This window comes from Taudactylus pleione, unplaced genomic scaffold, assembly GCF_031769625.1.
Source record: "Taudactylus pleione unplaced genomic scaffold, aTauple2 ptg000848l, whole genome shotgun sequence".
Taxonomy (NCBI): Eukaryota; Metazoa; Chordata; class Amphibia; order Anura; family Myobatrachidae; genus Taudactylus; species Taudactylus pleione.
In genome coordinates this window covers 2,744,541-2,770,293 of record NW_028285250.1, presented here as the reverse complement: position 1 = coordinate 2,770,293, position 25,753 = coordinate 2,744,541, and the positions used below count along the sequence as shown (strand labels likewise).

The following is a 25,753-nucleotide window of genomic DNA, read 5'->3' as shown; positions in this document are numbered from 1 at the left end:
GTGGTAGATAGGGCTACAGAGGGTTGATTCCAAAACTACCGAGACATTGAAACCCCTACAGGACATGCATACCACTAAGTGTACGCAGAAGGCCTGATTCAGCAAGGATCGCAATTGAATTGCGATCCTTGCAGATATGGTAATGTGCGCTACTTATCCAACACTGCATTGGATAATCTGCATAACATCGGCCAGCTAAGGTGACCCATGGGGTAATGCGGCCGGCCTCTGCAGTTGAGAGGAAATCTCCATCAGCCGAGGGAGATCCTGGCTTCTTCCCTCCCCCAACGGCGGCGAAACGACTCAGTTTCAGGAAACGAAGGCCATTGCCACCCCTTCCCCACCCACAAACTGCAGCAGATTGTCAATCACTGACAGTCTGCAAGCGGGATCGCATACCTGTTCTGCACATGTGCAGAACAGGTCATGTGCCTGCGCAGACTCCCAAACATCAGGAATCAGGCCCAGTGACCGCTGTTACAAACAGAGTTGCTTGTAATAGAGCTGGCAGTGGACAGCCAGGGGCATTCCTGGAGGTGTCTGGGAGGTGGCCTGAAGTGCACTAAGAAAAGGCTGCCTCATATGTGTGTCACGAGAGTGTCAGTAAATGTGCTGCAGCCAGACGCCCTGATAAGAGAAAGTTCAGGAGACTCTGTGCCAGCCATAGGGCATCTTAAGTGTTGATGGTCAAAATGATGATGCGCCAATGGTGGTGTGTTTGAGTAAATCAGCAGATTTAAACTGTCCACAGACATTGAAAGTGGGCGTCGCAGGGCTCGCAATCTACAGCCCTCACAATTACACATGGGGAAGGCTGAGTGAATATTCAATATATGAATACTGAATATGAGTTTTGTTAGGGATGACAGAAATGGATCTTCACTCACTGCAGACTTATCTTATCTCTTATGCAGATTTAGGTGCAAACCAAAAAAAGGAGATTCACGATTATTCTGCGAATGTGCAGAAGGGAGCAAGTGTCATCACACGCAGCCCATTCTATGCCTCTGCCTGATTGACAGGCAGAGGCATTTAAGGGGAGGTGTGGGGGCGGGTCGCGTACGGCCCATTTTCCTGGAGTGGTAAGGCCAGGGGCTACATCGGACGCCATTTCTTCCTCGCAGGCTGGCGAGTCTGAGTAAGCTGAGCCTTATTCAGCTGGCTGGTGGCCTAGCAGCGTCCACCATCGTGACCGAACAGCTAACTGGGACATATATATACAGTATATTTGTTTACAAATTGAGACCAATATTCCTTATTTAATTCAGTCATTAATAATGCAGAACTTGCAATGTGTTCTTCCCAGGAATCCCTATTATCCCATACTCAATCCTGCTATATGTGGATATTGCCAAATCATATTGTTGCCCAATGCATAAGCAGACACAGGGGCAGATTTATTAAATGGAGATAAGCCCCTTTTCCATTCAACCCATCAGTGAAAGTGTCTATTTCAGAAAACAATAGCATGGTAAAGTAATATAAAAAACAATGTTTTATTTAAGAAAAATATTTTTATGAAAAAAAATCTACCATAATTATTTTATGTGTTTTGAAAGCGGAACTGGAGGCCAAAATCAGGACTTCCAGTTCCACTTCACATGTGCGAACCTGCCAAAGCTGAGCATGTTTGTGCATATGGATCCAGGACTGGCTGGCGAAGCTGCCATTATCGATGCGCACCTGGTTAGAGGTTGTTGTTTACAATACATATTTTGGTTAGATGAGTGGTCTCTCACCTGAATTGCCTACATTCTGGTGGGATCAGCTCCCTCCAAGAGAGAGGAAAACAAGACCGGCACATCCTGCAGCTGCAGTGGAAGTGTGGAATTCCAGGTTTTCACACTTACACAGACCCAGCTGCAGTTCATTAGTGAGGAACAGGAAGAGTTTTAAACTGTCATACACCTAGTGCTCTGGGAACTGATGCTGACTAGCGGCCAGTTTGTAGGACAGTGTTGTAGTGCCAGGGACCAAGGGTTATGTTTGGAGAGCATGGCCAATTGTGGGTGCAAGCCACTGCTGACTGGTAAGCACGAGGAGTGCTGGGACATTTACTTTGTTGGTTTATTTGTGTTATGTGCCTGTGTGTGTCCAGGCCTATGCTCATTAAAGACCAAGTACCTGCCTGTCTTATGTCTTCATTTCTACAACCCGTGTTACATATGTTGGCCCTTTGGGGACCTGCACTGCTGTCTTGCAGCGCAATCGCTAAACGCCTACGGTGTAGCAAGGGATCTGACAAGGCAGAATGTTTGGTATACGTGAGTATGGTTGGCGAACCAGAAAAACTGCAGTTATATTAAGGACACAAGGCCTGATTCAGACCCGCTCGCAAGTGCTTGAGCACTCTTGAGCGGGTCGATGGTGTGCTCTGCGCACGCGCAGTGGCCGCACTGCGTGTGCGCAAGCCCCGGAGCGAGATAAATTCTCTCGCTCCGTGGCTCACTACAAAAGGGGCGGCTGTCGATGTTAATCGACAGCTCACCCCGTTTTGTAGGTGTGGCGGGGGGGTGGCTTCACAAACGAAGGCGTTCACATGCGAACGCCTGCCAATTGTGGGCGGCCCCACTGACATCACCAGTGATGTCAGTGGGAGAGCTTCCAGCTCTATTGGGTGGTCACCCACAGCAATGCGAGCGGACAGGAGGCTGCACCAAAAAGAAAAAAAAACGCCCTGATTCAGAGCGAACGTGCTTTCAGAGCGTCCGGCTCCAAAGCAGGGCCACTGTAACTTGCTGTGCACTGTAAGTAAAGCTGTTTTGTGTGTGTGTACTGAAAAAACAGTTACTTTGATTTTTTTTTACTAAGGTGCTTATTATATATCAAAATGCTGATTAGTGTGTTCACTAGCTAGTGTTCATACTGTATAATTAAGTTCACCTGTTTTTTATCAAGGCTCACATACTGAGGTTTAATTAAGCACTGCAGTGCTGGAAGAGAAATTTTTTTTTTCCTGTGTACTGTTTAACCCCTGCATTGCTGAAGAAAAACAAAAGCAGTGTTATCTCTTTCGGTTACACTTGAATAACAGTTGCTTTGCTGACAGAAAGAGATATATTTATTTTTGGGAAATACTGATTTGTTATATAAAAGCACCTAGACTTGTACATACACCTCCCACTGTACAAATGGAGGAAGTTTTTCGCACTATAGCAACTTTGTTGACCAATAGACAGAGGAACAAATGTTACAGTTAGTGACCCAATCAATGGGCACAACAGCTACTACAAGGCATCTAAAGAAAATGTAACTTCGTTTAAAGTGGCCAGCAGATACTTGGGCTGATAGACTTGCCACCTATCTCACTGGTAAGGCTCAGAAAGCCTATGCTGATTTGTCCTCTGCTGATGTGGAGAAATATGACCTAGTAAAAAGTGCCATTCTGGCCAGGTCAGGTCTCACTCCTTCTGGGAAGGCGCAGTGCTTCCACTAATGGGCCCTACTACCAGGAGTCTCTATTCGGAAGCAGGCTGCAGAACTTGACAGACAGGGGTGAAGTAGGCTCCAGCCAGAAGATCGCACTGCCGCTTAGCTTGTAGAGATAGTGGTTGTTGACCAGTGTATAAGAACCCTAGGACGGAATATGCAGCGCTGGGTCATACACGCTGATCCTCAGAATTTAGAGGAATTACTTAAAGTATTGGAGCATTATGAGACCGCAGGACATATGACAAAGATGCCAGAAAAGAAACCAGGGAATGGGCAACCCGTTAAGATGGCACCCCATTGACTTGTGACCCCAATTGTCACACCATATCAAGGAAACACCACTGGAGATGCCAGGGTCGTTTGCTATGAGTGCGGAAAGCCAGGTTATGCAAGGCGGAACTGTACCAGAAAAACAGAGCCTAAGGAGTGTGGGGTTGCTAATATTGGCACTATGTAGCCTGCTTTTTGCATGATGGTACCCCTGGATTCCAGACCCCCATTAATGTGGGAAACTGTGTTACTGAATGGCCGAGAACTCCCAGCTATTATAGACTCAGAGAGTGAGCTAACCCTGATCTCAGAGGTTGTACTGCCCAGGCCAGTGGAAAAGGTGCCAGGGTTAGTAGAAGTACTCTGCGTTCATGGATCCACAAAAACCTCTCATGGGTGTGAGTGAACGTTACCATAAATGGGCGCACTTATGAGGTGGTCGCAACAGTTGGTCCTAAGCTCCCCTATGCTATCATATGGGGGTACAATTTCCGAGGATTTGTTGAGCTCGTAAAGGAGCCACAGAGAGAGTCTCCAAGACGCTACCTCGGAAAAGGGAGAAGAGAGGAAAAGCACGGCCAGTCCTCTTTGGAGAAAGAACCTCTGAGCAATTAATGTCTGGGGAAAGAAATCCACAAAACTTTGCTTGGTTACGGCCAAACAAAAATATTTGCAGAGATGTTATACCCAATACAGATGTTGCCATGGATGTGCTGGAAACCACCACCCCTCAGGTTCCTGGGGGCTGCTCTAGTTCGCCTGGCCCTACAGAAGTTCTGCAGGCGGACACCTTGTCAGCAGAACAGTGAAAAGAAGCGGAAGTCTTAGTTTGCAATAATCAGGATGTTTTCTTCCCTGCCAGGGCGCACTGCCTTAGTAGAGCATGAGATAAATACACCTGAAGGAGTGGTTGTAAAGCAGTGACCGTATCACATCCCTGAGGCACAGCGGCAAGCAGTCCAACAAGAGGTGAAAGAGATGCTCCAACTTGGGGTCATTGAGGGGTCCAAAAGTAGTCAAGTCCTATTGTGTTTGTCCCCAAGACATCAGGAGCCATACGTTTTTGCAATGACTTCAGGTTTCCAGGTTTGATGCATACCTGCATCCACGAGTGGACGAATTAGTAGAAAATTTGACAATTAGCCGTTATCTTAAGACCCAGGACCTCACAAAGGGATATTGGCAAATTCCCTTAAGTGAGCCCGCCAAGGAGAAGACTGCCTTCTTGATGCCTGATGGCCTGTATCAGTATAAATTGCTCTCTTTTGCCCTTCATGGGGCACCAGCAACATTTCAGCATGCCATGGATCGCCTGCTGAGGCTTTGAACAAGTGAAGCCTGATTTCCAAAAACCCTTTGTCCTGCAAACCGACTCTTGGGAGCTGTTTTGTCACAGTCTGTTACAGGAGAAGAGAAGCCGATCCTCTACTTAAGTAGAAAATTGTTGCCACGTGAAACAAAGTACGCTATATTCAAGCTAGAATGTTTGGCAATAAAATGGCCAATCGAAGCCCTGAAGTATATTCTCCTGGGAAGGAAGTTTAGCCTAGTCACAGAAAACGCACCCTTGAGGTGGATGCACCTTAACAAAGAGGTCAACCCCAGGGTTACGCATTGGTTCTTGACCCTCCAACATTACAAGTTTGTCGTACAGCATCGGCCTGGGGTTCAGCATAAAAATGCAGATGCGTTGTCCGGAAAGTTTGAGAAAGCCGAATGATCTCAGCTGTCACAAAAGGGAAAAGTGCGCTTCCCCAAGCTCGGAAAAGCGAAAAGGGGGGGATGTGTGGCGAAAGGGATGGTCTCTCACCTGAAATGCCCACATTCTGGTGGGATCAGCTCCCTTCAAGGGAGAGGAAAACAAGACCAGCACATTCTGCAGCTGCAGTGGAAGTGTGGAATGACTAAGCACGACTGCTAAGCTCGAGGAATGCTGGGACATTTACTTTGTTGCTTTATTTGTGTTATGTGCCTGTGTGTGTCCAGGCCTATGCTCATGTATGCTGAAGTGCAGTGTCTGCTGTCATTACAGACATTGCTTACCGAGTACCTGCCTGTCTTGTGTCCACATTTCTACACCCCGTGTTACAGTATATTATTACAAGCATATATATTATACAGGTTACGTTCGGTATACTGGCGCAGGGGATGCCAGCTTTTAGAATACAAGCGTCGGAATCCCGATACCCCTGTTAGAATCCCGACATCAGCATCCCGAATGTAAGTAGTAGTCTTAGGGGCAGAGTTAGGGTTAGGCACTAGAGGGAGAGTTAGGTTAGGTTCAGGCACCGGGGAGGATTAGGTTAAGGAGATAGGGAGGGTTAAGGTATCTACCGACAGGTGTCGGTATCCTAATCCTGTCAGGATGTCAGCATCAGGATTTTAACCGCAGGCATCCCGTACCCATCCCAAATTATACAACTATTACATAGACATCTGTATGAGTAAGTAATTTGGGAGGTATTTGATTTCTCTTTTATCACTGGCATCAGAATGAATGGGTTCCGGACTATAGATAGACAGTAAAAAGGATGACAATGTCTAGATAGACACCAGATGTTAGACCCTGAAGACCATTTGTACTTGTCGACATTCTTACATGTCGACCTTTAGTGTGTCGACCATTTGTCTGTCTAACATCTGGGGGTAAATTTACGAAGATGGGAGTTCTATTAAGAAGTGATGTTGCCCATAGCAACCAATCAGATTCCTGGTATTATCTTCCAGAAGGTGCTAGATAAATGAGAAGTAGAATCTGATTGGTTGCTATGGGCAACATCACTTTTTAAATAGAACTCCCATCTTAGTAAATTTACCCCCTGGTGTCTATCTAGACACTGTCAACCTTTTGACTGTCTATCTGTTAATCCACACCCGAATTAATCGATCTGGATTTGTTTAATAACAAGCATTTAGTCAGTCAGTCAGCAGTAAATATAAGAACCCTGACAAATATCTTCAGAATGAAATGGATCAGGCTAATGATAGGGTGTGCCTAGTCTTTCCAGTGCCTAAGGGGTAACTGACATTACATCTTGGTCATACCTTATGCAAAATACCATAAACATAGGTATTCATCACCAATGTCACTTTAGTCCTTTAGCTAGGACTCGCTCATTTAGATTTTTACAATAAAAGATGATAGCAAGATAATCAAAAGTCCCGACATTTTGCTGCAACCAATGCATTCTTCCAAAGGGCAGGTTGAATAGCAAATTAAGGAATGGGTGTTTAAAAATAATAATAATAGTAATAATAATAATGCATATCATCAATAAATACATATAATCAATAATTAAAATCAAATTCAAGGACTTGATGTATATACTCCATATAACAAGTTCAGCATAATATAATAAATAAAATCGGAAACCACTAAATAGTAGACTACTGTACAATTTAAAGTCATCCGGTTGTTCCGGATTATTTTTTAAGATCTAAGCAGTGTTAGGAGACAGAGTGAAAAGTGATAAGGTGCCAGCCAATCAGCTCCCAACTGTCATTTTTCAAACACAGCCTGTGAGATGGCAGTTGGGAGCTGATTGGCTGGCACCTTATCACTGACTTATCACTTTTCACTCTGTCTCCTAACACTGTTTAGTAAATAGACCCCTATGTCTGTGACTTTTAGTTGCTGACTGTACATACCCTATAATCAGGCTTACCGACAATCTGGCTGTCTCTTCTGGGAGGAGGCTGCCAGCTCGGCAAAGCAAGGGGGGGGGGGGTGACACGGTTTTGTGGACGGGGACATTACCGCGCGATCGCGTCATCATGGCCCCGCCCCCACTACACAATGCTGAGATTACCGGCACTGTGTGGCAGGGGGAAAGGCCATGATGATGGGATTCAGCGCGAATCGCGTCATCATTTCCCCCCGGACCGGTCACCTATGCCAGGTGAAAGAATCGCCAGCGGGGGGTGCAGACGGATGGCGTCGGCCCGGGAGACTTGCCCACTGGGGGCCGGGAGCGACACGCGATTTTCAGGAGGCTCCCGACCATTTCGGGAGAGTAGGCAGGTATGCCTATAATGCACAAGCGACCTGTGATGGAGAGAGAGAGATTTTGGAAGGAAGGAAGCCCATAGGAATCCATAGTCAACATGCAATACATCAAGGGGTAAATAATTCCTTATTGCCGCAAAATTTTATTCTAAAACCCAATAAATAATAAATGGGCATGCACTACGGGGAAGCAGCATGGTGCATATGCATTAGCAGAAGGGGCGCCTTGATAGGTCAGCAGGAAGGCTGGCGCATACCTGCCGACTTTTAGCTCCCTCCTTCCTGAAGGGCCTGATTTTGCAGTGATCGCAACTGCGACCGCAATCGTCCGATTGCTGTGTTCTGAGCATGCAGCAAAGTGAGCATGCATGAACACATCACTGCAATCGGGACTGCGATCACAGTGACTACGCAGACCCATCACAGAGTGATTGACAGGAAGTGCTGGTTGGGGGTGGTGACGGAAGGGGGGGTAGTGGTCGGCGAAACTCGGGCGTGCCAGTGCAATTGAACGCCGTTGCAGGTGCGTGCATAAATTAGCCACTGCGATGGCATACACAGCTCGGACTTGCACTGCGTGCGATGAGGTTAGCAATTCCTGAGTAAGGGCAGACCTTTGCAAGTTTGCGTGAGGCTGCGATGGTACTCGATGTTACCGATGGTTTCGCAGTCTGTATTACGGACGTGTGTAAATAAGGTGGGCGTCCTCCTGTTAGGCTGCGTATGGCATAGCGATTGCAGACATTAGCATATCTTTGCAATGAGACTGCGGGTGTAATTGCTATTGCCATCGCAGTTATGATCCGTAGTGAATCGGGCTCAGAGATCAGGACTTCCACACATCTTCACTGCTAGCCTGCATTTGAAGGAAGAGTCTGACCCTGAGGAACAGATCATTTGGGTGAGAACATTTAAGCTGATAAATAGCCTGTCTGCTCATCACACACCAAGGGTAAAATGTAATAATGTATAACAAGAAAGCTTTGTATCAGATCCATCAAACAGAAGCTATTTGGTGATTGTTGACTTTGAGCTGCTCTACATTTGTACCTTCTTAGTAAATGACTCAATTATCTGACAATAAGATTTATACATCTGTGCTGGGTGAAAGATTCACTTCAGCAGCAGAAACCATAAGCTGGAGCCTGGATAGGTGGCAAAGGTCCTGAGGGGAAAGGAAGGGTGAGGGCAGCGAGACAGACTCTATATAGTCACACAATGGGGAGAGTCGGTGAGACAGTCTCCTGCAGCCGCCAGCCCTATCAGACACACGCTCTCATGTACAATCTGTATCGCAGCCGCGTATTCTGCCCCGGCCGTGACACGCTGCTGCTGTGCTGTCCGCCCGTCGCCGCCCTGTGTCTGTCCCTTTAAGCCAAGGGGCTGGTCCTGAGGAAGTGACGGGCTCTGAGGGCCGTCGCCTGAGGGGGAACATCCAGAGATCCATCCGAGTATTAGTCTGTCCCGGGATAATCATAGGAGCAGCCAGGATCACCGGCCGGGGCAGGAGCAGCACATGCGGGGTCACTGTACCGCACCACTGGGGCCGGCAGCTGCCTGAGTCACCCGATCACCCGGGGCAGTACAGAGCAGCGGTGCCCGAGAGCAGCCAGTCCGTATGCCAGCATCTCACCCTGCGTCAGTACAGCGCTGCCACACTCCCCTCTGTCCCTGCAGCCGGCATTACTCTCCTGCTTGCTGCGCTCACCCTGCCACTAGCTTGTGTTACCAGTCTGTATCCTTATCCTCCCTCCTCTCACCCACTCTGCATTAATACCCTCTCCTCTCACCCACTCTGCATTAATACCCCTCCTCTCACCCACTCTGCATTAATTACCCCCTCCTCTCACCCACTCTGCATTAATTACCCCCTCCTCTCACCCACTCTGCATTAATTACCCCCTCCTCTCACCCACTCCTCATTAATACCCTCTCCTCTCACCCACTCTGCATTAATACCCCTCCTCTCACCCACTCTGCATTAATACCCCCTCCTCTCAAGCACTCTGCATTAATACCCCCTCCTCTCACCCACTGCATTAATACTGCCTCCTCTCACCCACTCTGCATTAATACCCCCTCCTCTCACCCACTCTGCATTAATACTTCCCTCCGCTCACCCACTCTGCATTAATACCCCCTCCTCTCACCCACTCTGCATTAATTACCCCCTCCTCTCACCCACTCTGCATTAATTACCCCCTCCTCTCACCCACTCTGCATTAATACCCCTCCTCTCACCCACTCTGCATTAATACCCCCTCCTCTCAAGCACTCTGCATTAATACCCCCTCCTCTCACCCACTGCATTAATACTGCCTCCTCTCACCCACTCTGCATTAATACTTCCCTCCGCTCACCCACTCTGCATTAATACCCCCTCCTCTCACCCACTCTGCATTAATTACCCCCTCCTCTCACCCACTCTGCATTAATTACCCCCTCCTCTCACCCACTCTGCATTAATACCCCCTCCTCTCACTCTGCATTAATACCCCCTCCTCTCACCCACTCTGCATTAATACCCCCTCCTCTCACCCACTCTGCATTAATACCCCCTCCTCTCACCCACTCTGCATTAATACCCCCTCCTCTCACTCTGCATTAATACCCCCTCCTCTCACTCTGCATTAATTACCCCCTCCTCTCACTCTGCATTAATTACCCCCTCCTCTCAAGCACTCTGCATTAATACCCCCTCCTCTCAAGCACTCTGCATTAATACCCCCTCCTCTCACCCACTCTGCATTAATACCCCCTCCTCACCCACTCTGCATTAATACCCCCTCCTCTCACCCACTCCTCATTAATACTTCCTTCCGCTCACCCACTCTGCATTAATTACCCATTCCTTTCACCCACCCTGCAATAACACTCTCCTCCTTTCACCCACCCTGCAATAATGCCCCTCTCTCACTCACACTGCTTTAATACCCCCCCCCCCCACTCCACCTTTTTCTGTCTCTCTCTCCCAGCCCTCCTGCTGTGTTGAGTGTTAGTTCTCTCATGTGACTGTCACATTGCCCAGTACCAACTCAAACTCTCTCACCCATGGTTGTATGTTTTTTTTGTCTTTCTTCTTCCTTTTCCCCCTTACGGTCTTTCTTCACCTGCTCATTTCCACACTAATCATTTCTCCGTCTTGTTTATCATTTATTTTATATGTATGTATGTATGTGTGTGTGTGTGTGTATGTGTGTGTATGTATATATATGTGTGTATATATATATATATATATAATATATTGTTCAAGGGCTCCCCCCCATCAGTTCATTATCTTTCTCTCACATCCTCCTTACAGTTTTATCATTGTGTATTGTCCTCTGTACTGCACTTTACTTCCTTAAAACTTTCCTATGTGGTGGTCTTATTTATTAAACCCTCCTTCTCCTGAATACTTATTCACTAAGCACTGACTTGTCTCATGCCTGCATTCTCACATTATTTTCTATCTGCTTTTCTATGCTTTTGAACACTAATCACGCTTATATATTTTTTTTAGTCTTTGTTTTGTTTATGTGTCTTGCTTTCTTTTTTTCTCTCTCTTTCCAGTAAAGTTTGAATACTAGACTCCCTGCCCTGGCGCACTCTGCTTGGTGATGTTTCCTCTGGTATCAACCATAAAGTTCTTGTGGCTGCTGGTGTTTCTGCTGCGGTGCTGTAGGACAAGCCTCGGGGAGCTGAAAGTCCGTGTTCGCCTTGAAGACGGACAGTTAGCAGAAGAGAGCCTGCAGGCGGACAGTGAGAGAGACTGCATCACTCTGGAGTTCCGAAAGGCAGATGGAACTTTTATCACCTACCTGGCCGACTTCAAACAGGTGAAACTGATAGATTTGCACCATAGAGTTCCATGAGCTTTTTGGTTTGTAACAAATAAGGATAAAGGTTTATGGGATTGGTGATTTAAACTAAGAACAATGGCCCTCATTCAGAGCCGCTCGCTAGCGGCCGTACGCTCGTTCCGAGCGATGTTCGCACATCTGCGCATGCGTACGGTTTTTAGTACGCATGCGCGAACCAGTCAGTGCGGCCAAAAATCGTTTGTACGCTATATAGCGAGTGCCTGCTATTTTGAGTGACAGAATGAGGCGTATGTGGGTGGTAACAGGGGAAGGTGCTTGAAAACGGGGGAGTGGAATTCGAACGCAGGCGTGCTTAAAGGTCAAAACGGGCGTTTTAAGGGAGTGCATAATTAATACAGCAGCGTCATTGACCACGTCACTTGGTTTTTTTAAACTCAGAACTGCTCGCAAAATAGCGGTTGAAAAAACCAACCACAAGAATAGCGAGCAGTTCATACGCTGTTCGATGTACTCGATTAATCTAATAAATAGCGGACATGACGTATGGTGCGAGCGGCCAGGGGGCGTTTTTAACAAAAAAACGAGCGTATGTTTTGCACGCTCGTTCAGACTTAGAGGTGTGAACAGACTGCAATTTGCGAACGGATCATTTGAATAGCCACCCCTTGTTTTTGAACGAACGACTGCAAATAGCGAACGGCTCTGAATCAGGCCCAATATCCATAACAAAGCTGCTAATTTAGCAGGTGTGAATTTCTGGGGCAGGTGGGGTCTCGTACAGTTGACAACTCACTACCAGGTTACAAAAGATGTCTTAAATACCTGTCTGCTCTTCAAGGTAATTGTGAAGAGATTTCTGTAGACGAAATACACCTTTGCTGTAGTATTTCACACTGATAGTAGACTATGCCATAAGCACATCACAATTTTCTACACTATTATTTATGCTGTTCCTACCCATTGGAGGTACAAAATAATAGCACCCCTTCTCTCTAACACAATGTTTTCATTGAATGTAAGCTGTCACGAGCAGGGCCTTCATGTGCTTCTCCTTCCCTAACTTATACTCAGTAGCATCCCTCCCCGTGGTGACACCCGGTGCGGACAGGATTGTAGTGCGCACGGTTTTGCCGCATACAAAAAGGGGTGTGGCCTTGTGAGAAAAAGGTGCGGTTTCATTGCCCCAACCCCTGTTTTAGTCACTTTGGGGGTCCCAGAGATGATTCACCGCCCCCAGGGACCAGTCTGAGGCCGTACTTTTTTTCATGCACTTAGAGCCTTTCACATGGAATGGGTTTGAGACATTTTTAATGGTGTTTTTTTTTCACTTATCTACTGAGCATGTGCAGCATGTAGTACATTTGTGGAATGCGGTAAAACCCCCCAAAAACTGCATTTTGCGGGAGTTTTGCTGCATTTTCACCTTTAGTACATCCCGCCCACTGTATGACTTGTACAATAATCCCTTTAGTCTTCATTGTCTACAGAAGATTATCAGTACTGTTTGTTTGTTTGTTTGTTTTATTGCTTAAAGGCTGAGTGCACTTTTGATCAAATTAAAAACACATTGAGGAAAAAAAACAAAAATAAATTTGTAATTTTTTTTTTTTTATTATTAAAAAAATATCTGCAGTCACTAGTTAGATACTCTCTAATAGGGTGTATGCAAGACTCCTGCTGCTTTCATGTTTCATAAGAAACTATTTGTACAGCGTAGAGGCGAGTATACATCACCTCCGTGTCATTTTCACAACAGTGCTAAGGGTTTCAAATGCCCAACCCAAGTCATTGGTGCTGAGTGTTTAAAAACCCTGGTGTCACTGTGAAACAAAGCTATGGGAATAGTCACGTGCACCCGATTTATAGATTGTTCAAGTGTTTTCCTATGTGATTGCAGGCAAGTAAGTTTCTATGTTATATAAACGAAGTTTTATTTTGTTGTAGAACATGAAGGTTCCCTTTAAAATGTATTTAATAACCATCATAAGCTTGTTTAACTGTCTGTACGGTTTGGCTGTCCACCACACCCATAGAATCTGTTTCACGTAGCCTCTGTATAATCTATAAAGTGGTCCTTTTGTTGTGCCTCTTATCGCTCCAGGTTTGGAAAATTTAGGACTGTACTGAATTAGTCTGTACAGCACAGGAAGCAAACTATTTTTTTTATTAAAGTTAATTATGTGAGCTAACTGAAAAATGCACAAGATTATGTTGTTTATACTGTTTGGAGCAACAGATAAGAGGTCGGCTTGTTAGAAGATGTGCTGTTGTTGTATGCTGTGTTTGTGAAGCTGTCTTGAGCTTTAAAGACCGTGTACTATGTTCATGGACTGTATATGAAGTCTGTATTTTCTTCCACGTGGCTACATCTGGGCCACAGCTGCATCTGTCAGATCTGTAACGGAGCAGCAGGTTGTGATTGGTGCTCTGTATTTGTGGAGAGATAAGTGGGATACTTATGTGACCTGATGTCTGCATTGCAAATAAACAGCTGTCCTTATTTTCTTCTTATTGCTAAATGCAGAGATAGCAGCAGATTTACAACAAGGAATGAAACTGTGCTGTTCTGTAAAAAGCGAGGCCTTTGGTGGTCCTAGTTATACACCTCTACAGTGTCAAGGGCTGTTGATAAAACAAATCGGGCAGACTTAACGCAAAGCGACTAGTAGACAGCTCTTTTTTTTATTCTGGCGTTCCCCTGCCCCCACTTTGATACTTCTGTGGATCTTATTTTGCACCATTATAAGTAGCTGTAGCTACAATAGAGCAGAAATACAACTTATTCATAATGTTAAAGTGATAATCATTGGCAGTAAAAATGTTTCAAGGGGACATACATGATGCCTGCAGGGTGATGTGAGGGATGAGTTTATACAGGGAAATGCTCCTTTTCTAGATGTCTCCTGGGTGCTGTTACTAGAGCATAGAGCACTAAGGGGGAGATTTATCAAACCTTGGAGATAAAGTACCAATCAATCGGCTCCTAACGGTCATTTTTCATGAACAGCCTATAAAGTGACAGTGTTGAATTCAATTGTTTTAATGCATCTGCAGGTCTCTGTCTAAAGCACAGGTTCTCAAACTCGGCCCTCAGGACCCCAAACAGTGCATGTTTTCCAGGTCTCCTCACCAAATCACAAGTGAAATAATTAGCGCCACCTGTGCATCTTTTAAAATGTGTCAGTGAGTAATGACTACACCTGTGCACCTGCTGGGTGACCTGGAAAACGTGAACTGTGTGGGGTCCTGGGGACCGAGTTTGAGAACCTGTAGTCTAAAGTGACGGGAGCAATTTAATTGTTTGTACCACTGAGTGCGATTGCCGCAGGCGTCCATATTTCTTCCTGCACCCTTCTGAGCTGGCGAGCAGAAATCCGCCCATAGTCTGGCTTATTGGCACCCAAACTCATTGCGCTCAGTAGTTTGATCGGGTTTAGCCGTTTGACACGGCTAATACCAGTGCATTTGGTCGCGGCATGTGCGATACTTCATAGGTGCCTGAGACATTCGCGCCCATCCGCACATGTGCATTGGGCGCCAGTCATTTACGGGTGCCCAAAGACAGTTAAATTCCTTCCCTTAGAAGCTGATTGGTTAGTACATTCTCTCCACTTTCTCTCTGTAAGCTGTGATAAATCTCCCCCTAAGTGTTTTCTCTGTAGCATTTCCTTTAACTACTGTTCTATTTTCTGTTATAATAGATGTTTATAGCAGTAAGTTAGTTAGATGTGTGTTTCATGCAGTAAAAAAATGTATGCTTATCAGTATTACAGGGATAAGTATACTTTTTAGTTTATTTGTTTTTTTTTCTGTTGTTTCTCTTTTTATTAGTTTAATATTATACCAGCAAAACCAGTTTTTTTACTGGGCAATTTAATGATCTAACAATACATTTCCTGTGTGTAAACCAAGTATTTTGTCCCATTTCTATCAATAACATCGGCACAGTCTTGCACACTCGCTCGCTCACTCCCCCTACCTCACCCCCATATTTGCAGGATCCGTGCTGCATATCTGTCTGGCGATCACATTGCGGTGTTATATGAAGGGGCCGCGGCCCCTGCCCAGTTCAGTTTTTATCCTTTTGTGTCCTTGTTTGTTCAGTTGAACAAACCCTCATTTTTGTCTGCATTCGCTCTTTCCAGTATCCAAGCTCTTCTGCTAAGAGAAGGAGGACAGGACAACCCCTTGCAAAGCTTTTTTAATATCTTGCAGAGTGCAGCTAGCGGATCTTTAGTAAAAACTTGCTTAAGTATATTGCTGCTTATTTTCCTACAATCTTCTATTCATCTTGCTCAACATTCGGTGTAATAAAATCTATCCTTGTAGTACAAAGTGCTATAGATTTATGGCTGCCTATCTGTAACACTACTGCATCAATGCCAATTACTCAGTCTATTGATATTCTGTCTGTGCCTGTGCGTCCTAATCTCTTTTTGTTTTGGTTTTTTAAATGCTCCCAAATCATTAGAACTATTAAGATATTTACATGCATGAAACGTTATTGAAGGTGTGGTTCTGTTTCAGTTCACCCCTTATAGTCCACACTGCATACTGTCCGGCCAGCTCAGTGTCCCTCCTGCGTCTTAGAGAGCGTGATGTCTCTGAGGTTAATTGCTGATCAAGATCTAGTAGTTGCACGATTGCTCTGTTTATTGTGGCTAATTAGAGTTTGTCCACATTCAGTTTATGTGCTGACTCTTGCAACTTCTTTACTCATTTTCTTACTTTTGTAGTTGTATTGCTCTTGTTGTCCTGGGTTACAACAAAGTTCCACTTCTGTTTTCTGCATTAGATGTACAGTAATTGCATCCAGACAGCAGATTTTAGTCGTATTGTAGGAAAAGGAAAATAAATAACCCTCCCTGAAATACAGATGTTTCCGCAGACAGATATACAGTGACTCATATCGAATTAATCAGCACAGTCTGCCGGCGCGTCCTCGTCACATTGCATTTTCGACTTCGAAGCATTTTTGTCAAAAAAAAAAAAAAAGTCTCACTAGACCTGGCGCGCCTAGACGGGCTTTTCAGCGCGACTGCAGCAAAGAGGTGTAAGGACACATCTGTAACTATAAGGGGCTGCTACAGAGTTGAAGGGAAGTCTGTTGGTGGGACGCATACAGGGAAATATACACCTCCTGTATTATTTTTTTTTCCCCTGCACACTGGGGTTGGTGTATAAAGCAGTGAAAAAGGTGGAGATATGGACCAGTGGAGATGTTGCCCATAACAACCAATCAGCTACCTACCATAGTAGAGCATGCGTTTGATAAATGCTACCTCGTAGCTGATTGGTTGCTGTGGGTAACTTCTCCTCCCATCAGCTTTGAGGTAGCATTTATCAAACACATTCTATAAAATGGTAGGTAGCTGATTGGTTGCTATGGGCAACATCTCCACTGGTGCATTTCTCCACCCTTTTTTTCACTTGTTGATAACCAACCCCACCATGCAGGAACACTTTTCAGCCGACTTACTTTCAACTTTGCATTATCCCCAAATTGTTGAAGTGCAAACAGGAGCTAGGAAGAAGAATGCATGTTGTGTAAGTTATAGGTGGGTGCTGCAGGCTTTGGGCGATAAAGAAGTCATTTGAAAATTGAACATTATGACAATAGGTATCTATGATCGATATACATATTACTGAGAATGAATACTTATATCTTTAAAAAAAATGTCTTGGGGTAAATGTGCTACAATTCAGGCCTGGCCAACATGTGGCTCTGTAGCTGTGAAACTACAAGTCCCAGCATACCCCCCCACAAATTAGTTGGTAAAGCATGCTGGGACTTGTAGTTTCACAACAGCTGGACAGCCACAAGTTGCAGATACATGATAGGATTGTGTGACTTTAATGGACCAATTGAATTCCGCATGCTGTTGATAGCGCTGTGAGGGGGGGCTCCCGGAGCTATTCAATTCAGTACTCTGTTAGGTCAAATAAATGATTTCCTCTCGCGCCCTCCTGAGGATGCAAGGAGAAATCGGACTAATATGCTGGCCGCGAGGCTGTTTTCCGGCTTAGCGTGGTGCTAACAGCCTCTCAGCCGGCACTTTAGTCGGAGAATGCCGGTTCTCGCGACTAAACACCCAGTTTAAGTCGCGAGAACCTGCATTTTCTGACTTACCTTGTAAGTGTCGGACTAAACAGCGCGCTGGACTGAATAGCTCCGGGTCCACCTTACCGACCCTATTCAACTCCCACTGAAATTGCCCCCTAAATCTTTTAAAAGATCTTTTTTGCCACACTATTTAAAATAATTGGTGTGTTTGTTTTTTTCTTTTATAAGAATAGATATTCAGTGTGGTTGGTTTGCTTCCCAAGCAAAGAGAATTGGTCAAATAGAACCGTTGTCAAGATTAATAAAAATTGTGTCCACTGTCCTGTCTATGGGTTGTTGCTTCAAGCTGGCTGTCTGGAATGTATAGTGCGATGAACCATGTGAAAAGTCCAGCCTGGATACAGTCATGTTTTGGAAAGCACTATATGCCTTGAGGTTATGTTCTACAGACAGTGCAGACACTGGATGGGATACTGCATACAAGCCAAAAAACAGGACGGGTTGTCTTTAAAGAATTCGTTTTGGCAGAGAGTAGGGGGAGATCCATACTGAGATTCCTGTTCACGTAGTTTTAGGAAACAATTTTTTTTGTGTCTTTTCTGTTTTGTATTTCAAGAAGTTTCTTTGTTACTGACAACACTAAATTTTTTAAAGGGCACCTTTGGACAGTACTCCTGCCCGTCCCCCAATATCGGAGATGAAGGTCATCCCCCCACTCCCCTTTTAGTTAGATCTCATGCACTCCCTTTACAGGCTGGGGAGGCAGGGAGGTCCAGGTCCCAGCTACCTGGGGTGTTATGCCCTGCCTGCAGAAATATTAGTCTGCTGCTCCTGCCATGTGTGAAAATGCCTTTTTAATTACATCTTGGACTGAGCTATTACCTAACAACCAGAATGAATATTTTCTAAACGAAAAAAGATGACCTACGGAAAGCTGGAAATGTTCTTTACGTGCCAGAGGACTGGGCAATTCACAAGGCTAAGCTAAAATTCACAATTGTGATATAAGTCCTTGCTAACACTGTATAGTTACTTTATTTATTCCTATTACTGTTGTTTTACATCTGTATTTTGTAGTGTGCCCTCTTTTGTAATAGACTGTTATTCCTTTTAGATTTTCACTTCAAACAAAGTTAAAATACAGTTGAGCCATCAAAAATCAACTTGCAATATCTAGTAATTCTCATTAATGGCTATATCCCCTTACACTAGTAGCGGCACATACAGATGTGTCCACATTTATCCTCCGTGCGCTACACTTAACGTGAGAGCTCTGCGTGACTCGTATTTCCGTGCGACTTTTTACCCTGAAATACGTCTTATTCGCACAGCGATGCAAATATGTAGCACAGGCAGTTTCTGCTGATTAAAATGATATGCGGCATGCCTATATTCTGTGTGCAATTGCGGGTGTATCTGCATGTGAAATGCTACGTTCCATTGTCACAGCCTCTAACACTGTAACGTAGCATTTCACATGCAACCCGCAGTCACTCGCATAATATAGGCATGCTGCATATCATTTTAATCGGCAGAATTAGACGCATTTCAAGGATAAAAAGGCGCACGAAAAGACAGCCGGCGATACCGAGTCACGCCACGGCATGGTGCGACTAGAATGGCTTTTTAGCGCGCAAGGAGACTAGATGTATGAGGACACGTCTGTAGATGGTAGCAGTCAGTAGCAAGCAGTTGAACAGTCTCTGCAAGGAATCGGTATGTAATGCCGGCTGTCGGGATTCCTTCTGTCAAAATACAGACAATGACATCCCGATGGTTGGATTCCCGACAGGGGTCGGGTATGTATACTTACCCTCCCCCTTCTCACCCTAACCCTCCCTTCTTGTAGCCTAACCCTAACGCTCCCCGTTAGTGCCTAAACCTAACCCTCCCCCCTTCGTGCCTAAACCTAACATTCTCCCCTAGTGCTGCCTAACCCTACCACCCCCAGAACCTAACGCTATGCTACCTAAATCTAACATCTTGCTGTATTGAGTCGCTCCCAATGAAAGGAAAGACTTATACAGCTCTGGTCATAAGATAAATGATGATTTTTCTAACTATTTTGGGCATTAGCACGTGCCCTTTCTTACTTTAAGCGCAGATAGATCACGTGATAAGCCGTGATACATCACGCACACATTGTCACCACGCTATTAGAAGTAATGTCTAATCATTTACAGACTCATTCAGCTGTGCTTTCTTAAGTAAACTAATTTAGTCCAAGAACTGCATATACTTTTTCCAAACACCGCGAAGTACTCAACCCCACTTTTCTCCAAAATGGGACTTAAAAAAAATCTCACCCCAAATGTCTTTAATTAAGGAAACTCTACATAAATAACAACATCCCCCCCTCATTCTCACACACTAGTTCTAAGTGAATGAAGAGTCGCCTAGTAACCGTTCAAAGGCTAACCAATTAGATGCAAGAGAAATGTTCCCCCTCCCCAACACCTATTATATGATTCGTCAACCGTTACAGACATTCACGCAAGTGGTCTGTGTACAGTACACCCTGCTTTCAGGAGACTCACAGTATTGTGCAGAATTACTCTGAGCATAGGAGTAACTGCTGTTAGGCCTTTTGAAAGCTTATTAGTTGATATCAATATCGGTTTCTGCAATCTTTTTAATAACTCTTTCCATACAAAAATGATGGATAACACCTTGTTGATCGAGATCATTATTTTGTTTTTTTACTACAAAAATAAGGAGTAATGGAACTGATAGGCACATCAATGCTTTGTATCTAGGTGAAGATGGGTTAAGTAGTTTTGAGTACCTGACTTTTATGCAGTCGCTCCGTGAGAAGGAAACGCCATGATAAACATTAGTTATGTTTGCAAAATACAACATTCCTTTTGTAAAAAAAACACAAATCGGCAAATGACATCAAAAGAGTTAGATGTACGCTGTTGCTGTAACTGATTTAGCTCTTTTGTGTTCATTTTATGTCTTTATGGGGCTTAAAGTGTCACAGACGGTGAATGCAATCCCAGGTGTGTTCCTTCATGTCCATTTACATGCATTGAAGCGTGACTTTTTGTCTAGAAATGGTAGATCATCTTTACTGCTTACATTTATACATAACGTAACAATAAAAAAATATTATTTTTCATCCTAAATCTAAAGGATCTGAACAAACAATGGAAATGCGGTATACAAATCATATTGAAAGCAAGGATACCCACATTGGTACCCAGGCTGACTATAATTGTGGCTAGTATTGCTGCGTGACGAGACCTCATTGGCTTGACAAGACATGTGACTGTTGGGGTATGTTTTGCAGGAACAACAGTCAGCAAGATGGATCAACTTACTAATGCTTCATGAGAACAGTGTCTTAAGAGGACATTGCCATGGAGCTCCAGGATAGGGTGAAATATCTTCAAAGGTCAACCATGGTTTGAAGCAGGGGTAGGCAACATGTGATACCCAACTACTGTGAAACTACACATCCCAGCATGCTTTCCTGCAATTTTGCTGCTTCGGTATGCTAAAACTTTGGCAGAGCATGCTGGGATGCATAGTTCCACAGCAGCTGGAGTGCCACAGGATGCTTACCCCTGGTTTAAATCATATACTTCGGGGCTATCACGTCCATGCAATCATTGTAAGTGCACCACTGAAAGTCGGGCGTGAGCAGCCAGTTTCATCAGCCACACTGCCGAGAAGGCTGTTGAGCAGGATATGATAGTTGGGGGCACGACATAAACCGCTTGTTGTATCAGGTGTAGGAGTTTAGTGCAATGGATCACCGAGCAGGGAAGGCAGGTGATCTAGTCCAATGAATCGTCCTGTTCTTATCAAACGGACCAACCAAAAGAGCTGTACCCCCCCGAGTATGTGTTTCCAGTGTTCTGTTTAGGTCAGTCATGTGGTGGGGCATATTAGCTGGCAGTTCAATAATAGCTACTTAATAATGCTGAGTGATTATCTGCTGTCCATATTGCAGCACTTTCTTCCCAGAATGACCATGTCCCCATTCACAGAACATGTGTGGCCCTCCGGTGGTTTGGTTAGAATGACATTGAAGTCATGCATATGTGATGGTCTTCTCTATCACCAGATCTGAACCCTATCAAGCATAAATGTGGAATGATGCCTGAGATGGCGTTTTCACCATTAACGCCCAAGCACCGGTTGTGTGACGTTTTGGTGGAAGAACGTGTGCTCCCAGCATCGTTATATTGGCTATTTCTCTTGTTCTTACTGCCTGTATAACCAGTACGCAGTGCGTTCGCAAACTACGGTGGATTAAAAAAAACCAAAAGTCTACACTTCCTTCCTTGTAATGTTCCTCAAACTCCATTCTGCTTTTCACGCGCTACAAGTCGCGTTAAACATAACATGCGACTCAGTAGCGCTGCGTGTCTTTTCGTGTGACTTCATACCTTCAACTGAGTTTTATTCACAAAGCGATGCAAATAGAACACTCAAGCGGCTTCTGCTGATTAAATTGATATGCGGAATGCCTATGTTCTATGTGTGAGTGCGGGTGTATCTGCATGCGAGATGCTACGTTACAGTGTCAGGGGCTGTAACACTGTAACGTAGCGTTTCACATGCAGATATCATTTTAATCAGCTTGTGCGTCCTATTCGCATCACTTTGTGAATAAGGCGCATTTGAAGTTAAAAAGTAACACGAATAGACGCTCTGTGCTACAGAGTCACGCCACGGCATGGTGCTACTATAAGGGCTGTTTAACGCACAAGGAAGTAAGATGTATGTGGCCACCTCTGTACTGTAATGCAGGTCCCTCAAGATGTGGTCTTGTAGCCGTCTTGTAAGTGTCTTTCCTTCTTGTGTGACCCGCGGTACCTTGTTTGTGCTCCTTCCCACCAAAAGGGAAACCTAATTTTTCCTCCTCAGTGCATCACAACCTGGAGGGTTAATTTTTTTTTTTTTTTGTATATATTCACTTTTTTCTTTTCTTTTTCTAATCTGTGACTGCAAGAGTAAGTTATGGTGATTATGTAAAAGTCTCTGGTAAACTATATGGGCACCGTGCACATTGAGGACATATAACTGCCTATTTGTTGCTATATAGATGCATCATGTTATCCCTGTTACTTGGAAGTTTTTGCCTCAAGTGCGCCACTGCTGTTTGCCCTGTAACTTTTTTTTTTTTCTTGACGTATTGTATTGTTACTAAACTAGCAAAAGTAACGCTTAATTAAACCTTTTGAAGTAAAATTTTTAAAAACAATATACAGTATTGTGATATGCATAGGTATAAATGCTGGTATTAGTAACATTCCTACACGCGTCTCTGCGGTGCACCCGCAGCCTAATCATAGTTTGACCGTCATTATCAGGGTGCAATCGTCCCAGTTCACATTTGGTGCAAGTGTATGAACACGGGCGCATTTATACTTCCATCTAACTGCATAGCCCTCAGTTCTGTCAACACTTCCTCTCTAAACGTTGTCTATAGGAGAACGACCCTTGTATAACCGAGTTCAGCCCACTTCTGATGCAAGCGGAGATGTGACTGAAATGCGTAGTTGCGTATGTTTGGTTCCGAGGCACATGCAGCGCAATAACACAAGATAAGCTCCGCAAACTGACGTGCGTTGATTCCCAAATGTAGGAAAAACAAGAAGTCGGCCCCCAGAAACTTTAAAACTTGAGCTGTTTGCATCATTTTCATGCATTTGATTTCACTAACCGGCTGTTGCAAGTTTTTATTTTACACATCGTGCAGCACCATCTTCCAACATAGAGCAACATTGTTGTAACGATAGAAAGCTAAAGCCGGGTACAAACTTAACCGATCTATCTGAAGATCAAGTGATCTGCAGATGATGGTTCTTCATACACACTGAAATACCATCATCTGTGCCGGGTCCCGTTTGGACTCCCCCCTAACCCCACCACCCCCACCCCCTCCCCACCCCCTCCTCCCGGCGGCCCCCACTGAAAGTGTACGAGTGGCCGGCTAATCGCTCGTACACAGAGCACGATGGACAGATACATCCGCAGATATATCAGCCATCGGCTGTGCAGCACAGCCAACGCGATAGGTCTGTGAACGACATCGTACAGACATACCGCTGGCACGCACTGGCCAACGGACACCAGCTATATTGGCCCATATCAATTCATCGGCCAACCTATGTGCCAGTGTGTACCCAGCATAATGGTAGCTCTGACTGGTTTCCTGGCTTAGTGATTGGTGAAGGGACTTCTTTTTAAAAGTCAAAAATACATTGAACTCATTTTTGCAGCACACAAGCAGATCTATAGCAAACTGCTTTATTACACGTTTTGTATCCATCAGAAAGCTGCAAGGAAATGTATCTCTTGTAACTACTGTAATATTAACATTTCCGGTTAAAAGAAAGTGGCTGGGAGGTCAAATTTAACAAAAGAAAAAAAAGAAATTTCTGTATTACCCCTTACTACATGATAAGGTATAAGCCCTCTGATGGTAACACCGTATACAACACAATCTTTTCATTGATCATTAATGTTTGTGCCCGATCCTTTTCACATACACTGATTATTTACAGCGGAAGTAAACTCTCATCTTACTCTCTTCATCCAATGAAGTATTACTGCTGTCTAGCCCCTTGGTTGTATTGTATTGCCTATGTTGTCATGATGGAAGTGTGGGTGTAAAAAGCCCTTTAAACTATAATCCGGCTCATCAGTCCAGTTGTTTTTTTTGTAGATGTTGGACACATTCTTTGTCCATGTTGCAAACTTGATGTTGTTATTATTATTTTAATAATCTCCTATACTTTATATGGTATCACAAGGGGTCCACAGCATCTGACACAGTACAGAAACACTATGAACGTAACGAAAATAAGGTGACTTACAGTACAGAACATTGCAGGACATGGACAAGGTGTATAAACATTGCTGCATCAGTAGTCGTAAGACCCAAATCAGCAGCAGGGTGGCAGAACCCAGGGCCGGCTCTAGGGGTGTTCGACCTGAGCGGTGGAACAAGGGCGCCACCCATAGAGGGCGCACCCTTCCCCAGCATCCCGATTTCAGCGGGACAGTGTTGTCCGGCTGTTCCACCCGTGGGCCGAAGTGGCCCGCAGGTGGTCAAATCGGGGGGCATCCATTCAGTGCCGAGAGAGTGCTGGGGGAAGCCCAGTTAGTGTGGCTCCCCCCAGCCTGCCGTTATTTGCAGGTGTGCCATGCGGGCATGGCCCTCAGATAACGTCACGTCAGGAGGCCACGCCCCCAATTTCGGCCGCACGCGATAATGAGCGGAGAGCACTCGGCCGGCACAGGCCGCTATTAGCCCTGGGGCCGGCCCTGGCAGAACCCAAAGGTTTGGTGCCGCTGTTGGCAGTGAGAAGGGGATGGACACAAGAACATAGACATTATACTGTTGGAGAAATCATTCCTAATCCGCCTTTCACCTTTCTAAATGTTTGTTCTATTTCTGCTGGTTGTGAAAGGTTTGAGAATGGATCTGTGCTCCGGCAGAGAGTGGGCGGTCTGGTGATGCAGCACATTAAGGTTTTGTGTGAGATTATGATGTGGCAGGAACTCTCCCTAACAGTTCTTTCTTCTGACTCAGACTGAACTTTGCCTGAGAAGCTGGCGGGGATCCCCTTTTTCCTCTTCAGCTTCATCTTCCTACTGTGTCAATTTCTGTTTCTTTACTTCTCTCTCTCTCTCCACCCACACTGCAATTCTATTCCTGTTGTTCATGCTCCTTTCTGCAGAGTTTCCAGTGCACTCGCCCTAATGTATTTCCCTTCTAGCTGGGAGACTCATCAGGGCACATGGTTTTCTGCTTATCCTGGCTCGTCTCCCTCTGCTCCTACGTGGAGGCATTAGATAAAAATCAGGCCAACAAAGCGACCTGATGACATAGGGCCTGATTCAGCAAGGATCGCAAATGCGATTTACGCACGCAATCGGCCGATTGTTGCTTTCTGCGCAGGCGTATGCATTGCAGTGCGCGAACTAGCCACTGCGATCAGGACTGCAATCGCAGTGACTACGTAGACCCATCGCAGAGTGATTGACAGGCAGTGCCGTTTGTGGGAGGTGAAAGGGGGGTGGTTGGCGAAATGCAGACATGCCAGTACGTTTGGACGCTGCTGCACTGGCACGCATGGATTATCCACTGCGATGCCATACGTAGCTTGGCCTTTCACTGCCTGCGATGAAGTTAGCAATTCCTAAATAAGGTCAGAC

The 25,753-nt window shown here is 45.0% G+C and overlaps 1 protein-coding gene across 1 annotated transcript in view; it reads left to right on the top strand.

The window, feature by feature from the left end:
- Positions 1-9,056: 9,056 nt before the first annotated feature.
- The window catches only part of OAF (out at first homolog), a 35,058-nt gene continuing 18,361 nt past the window's right edge, over positions 9,057-25,753 (top strand). Inside the window, exons 1-2 of the mRNA XM_088458729.1 lie at positions 9,057-9,346; positions 11,261-11,526. Coding sequence (XP_088314855.1) covers positions 11,308-11,526 — 219 coding nt within the window. The 5' untranslated portion in view covers positions 9,057-9,346; positions 11,261-11,307. The remainder of the gene's footprint in view (positions 9,347-11,260; positions 11,527-25,753) is intronic.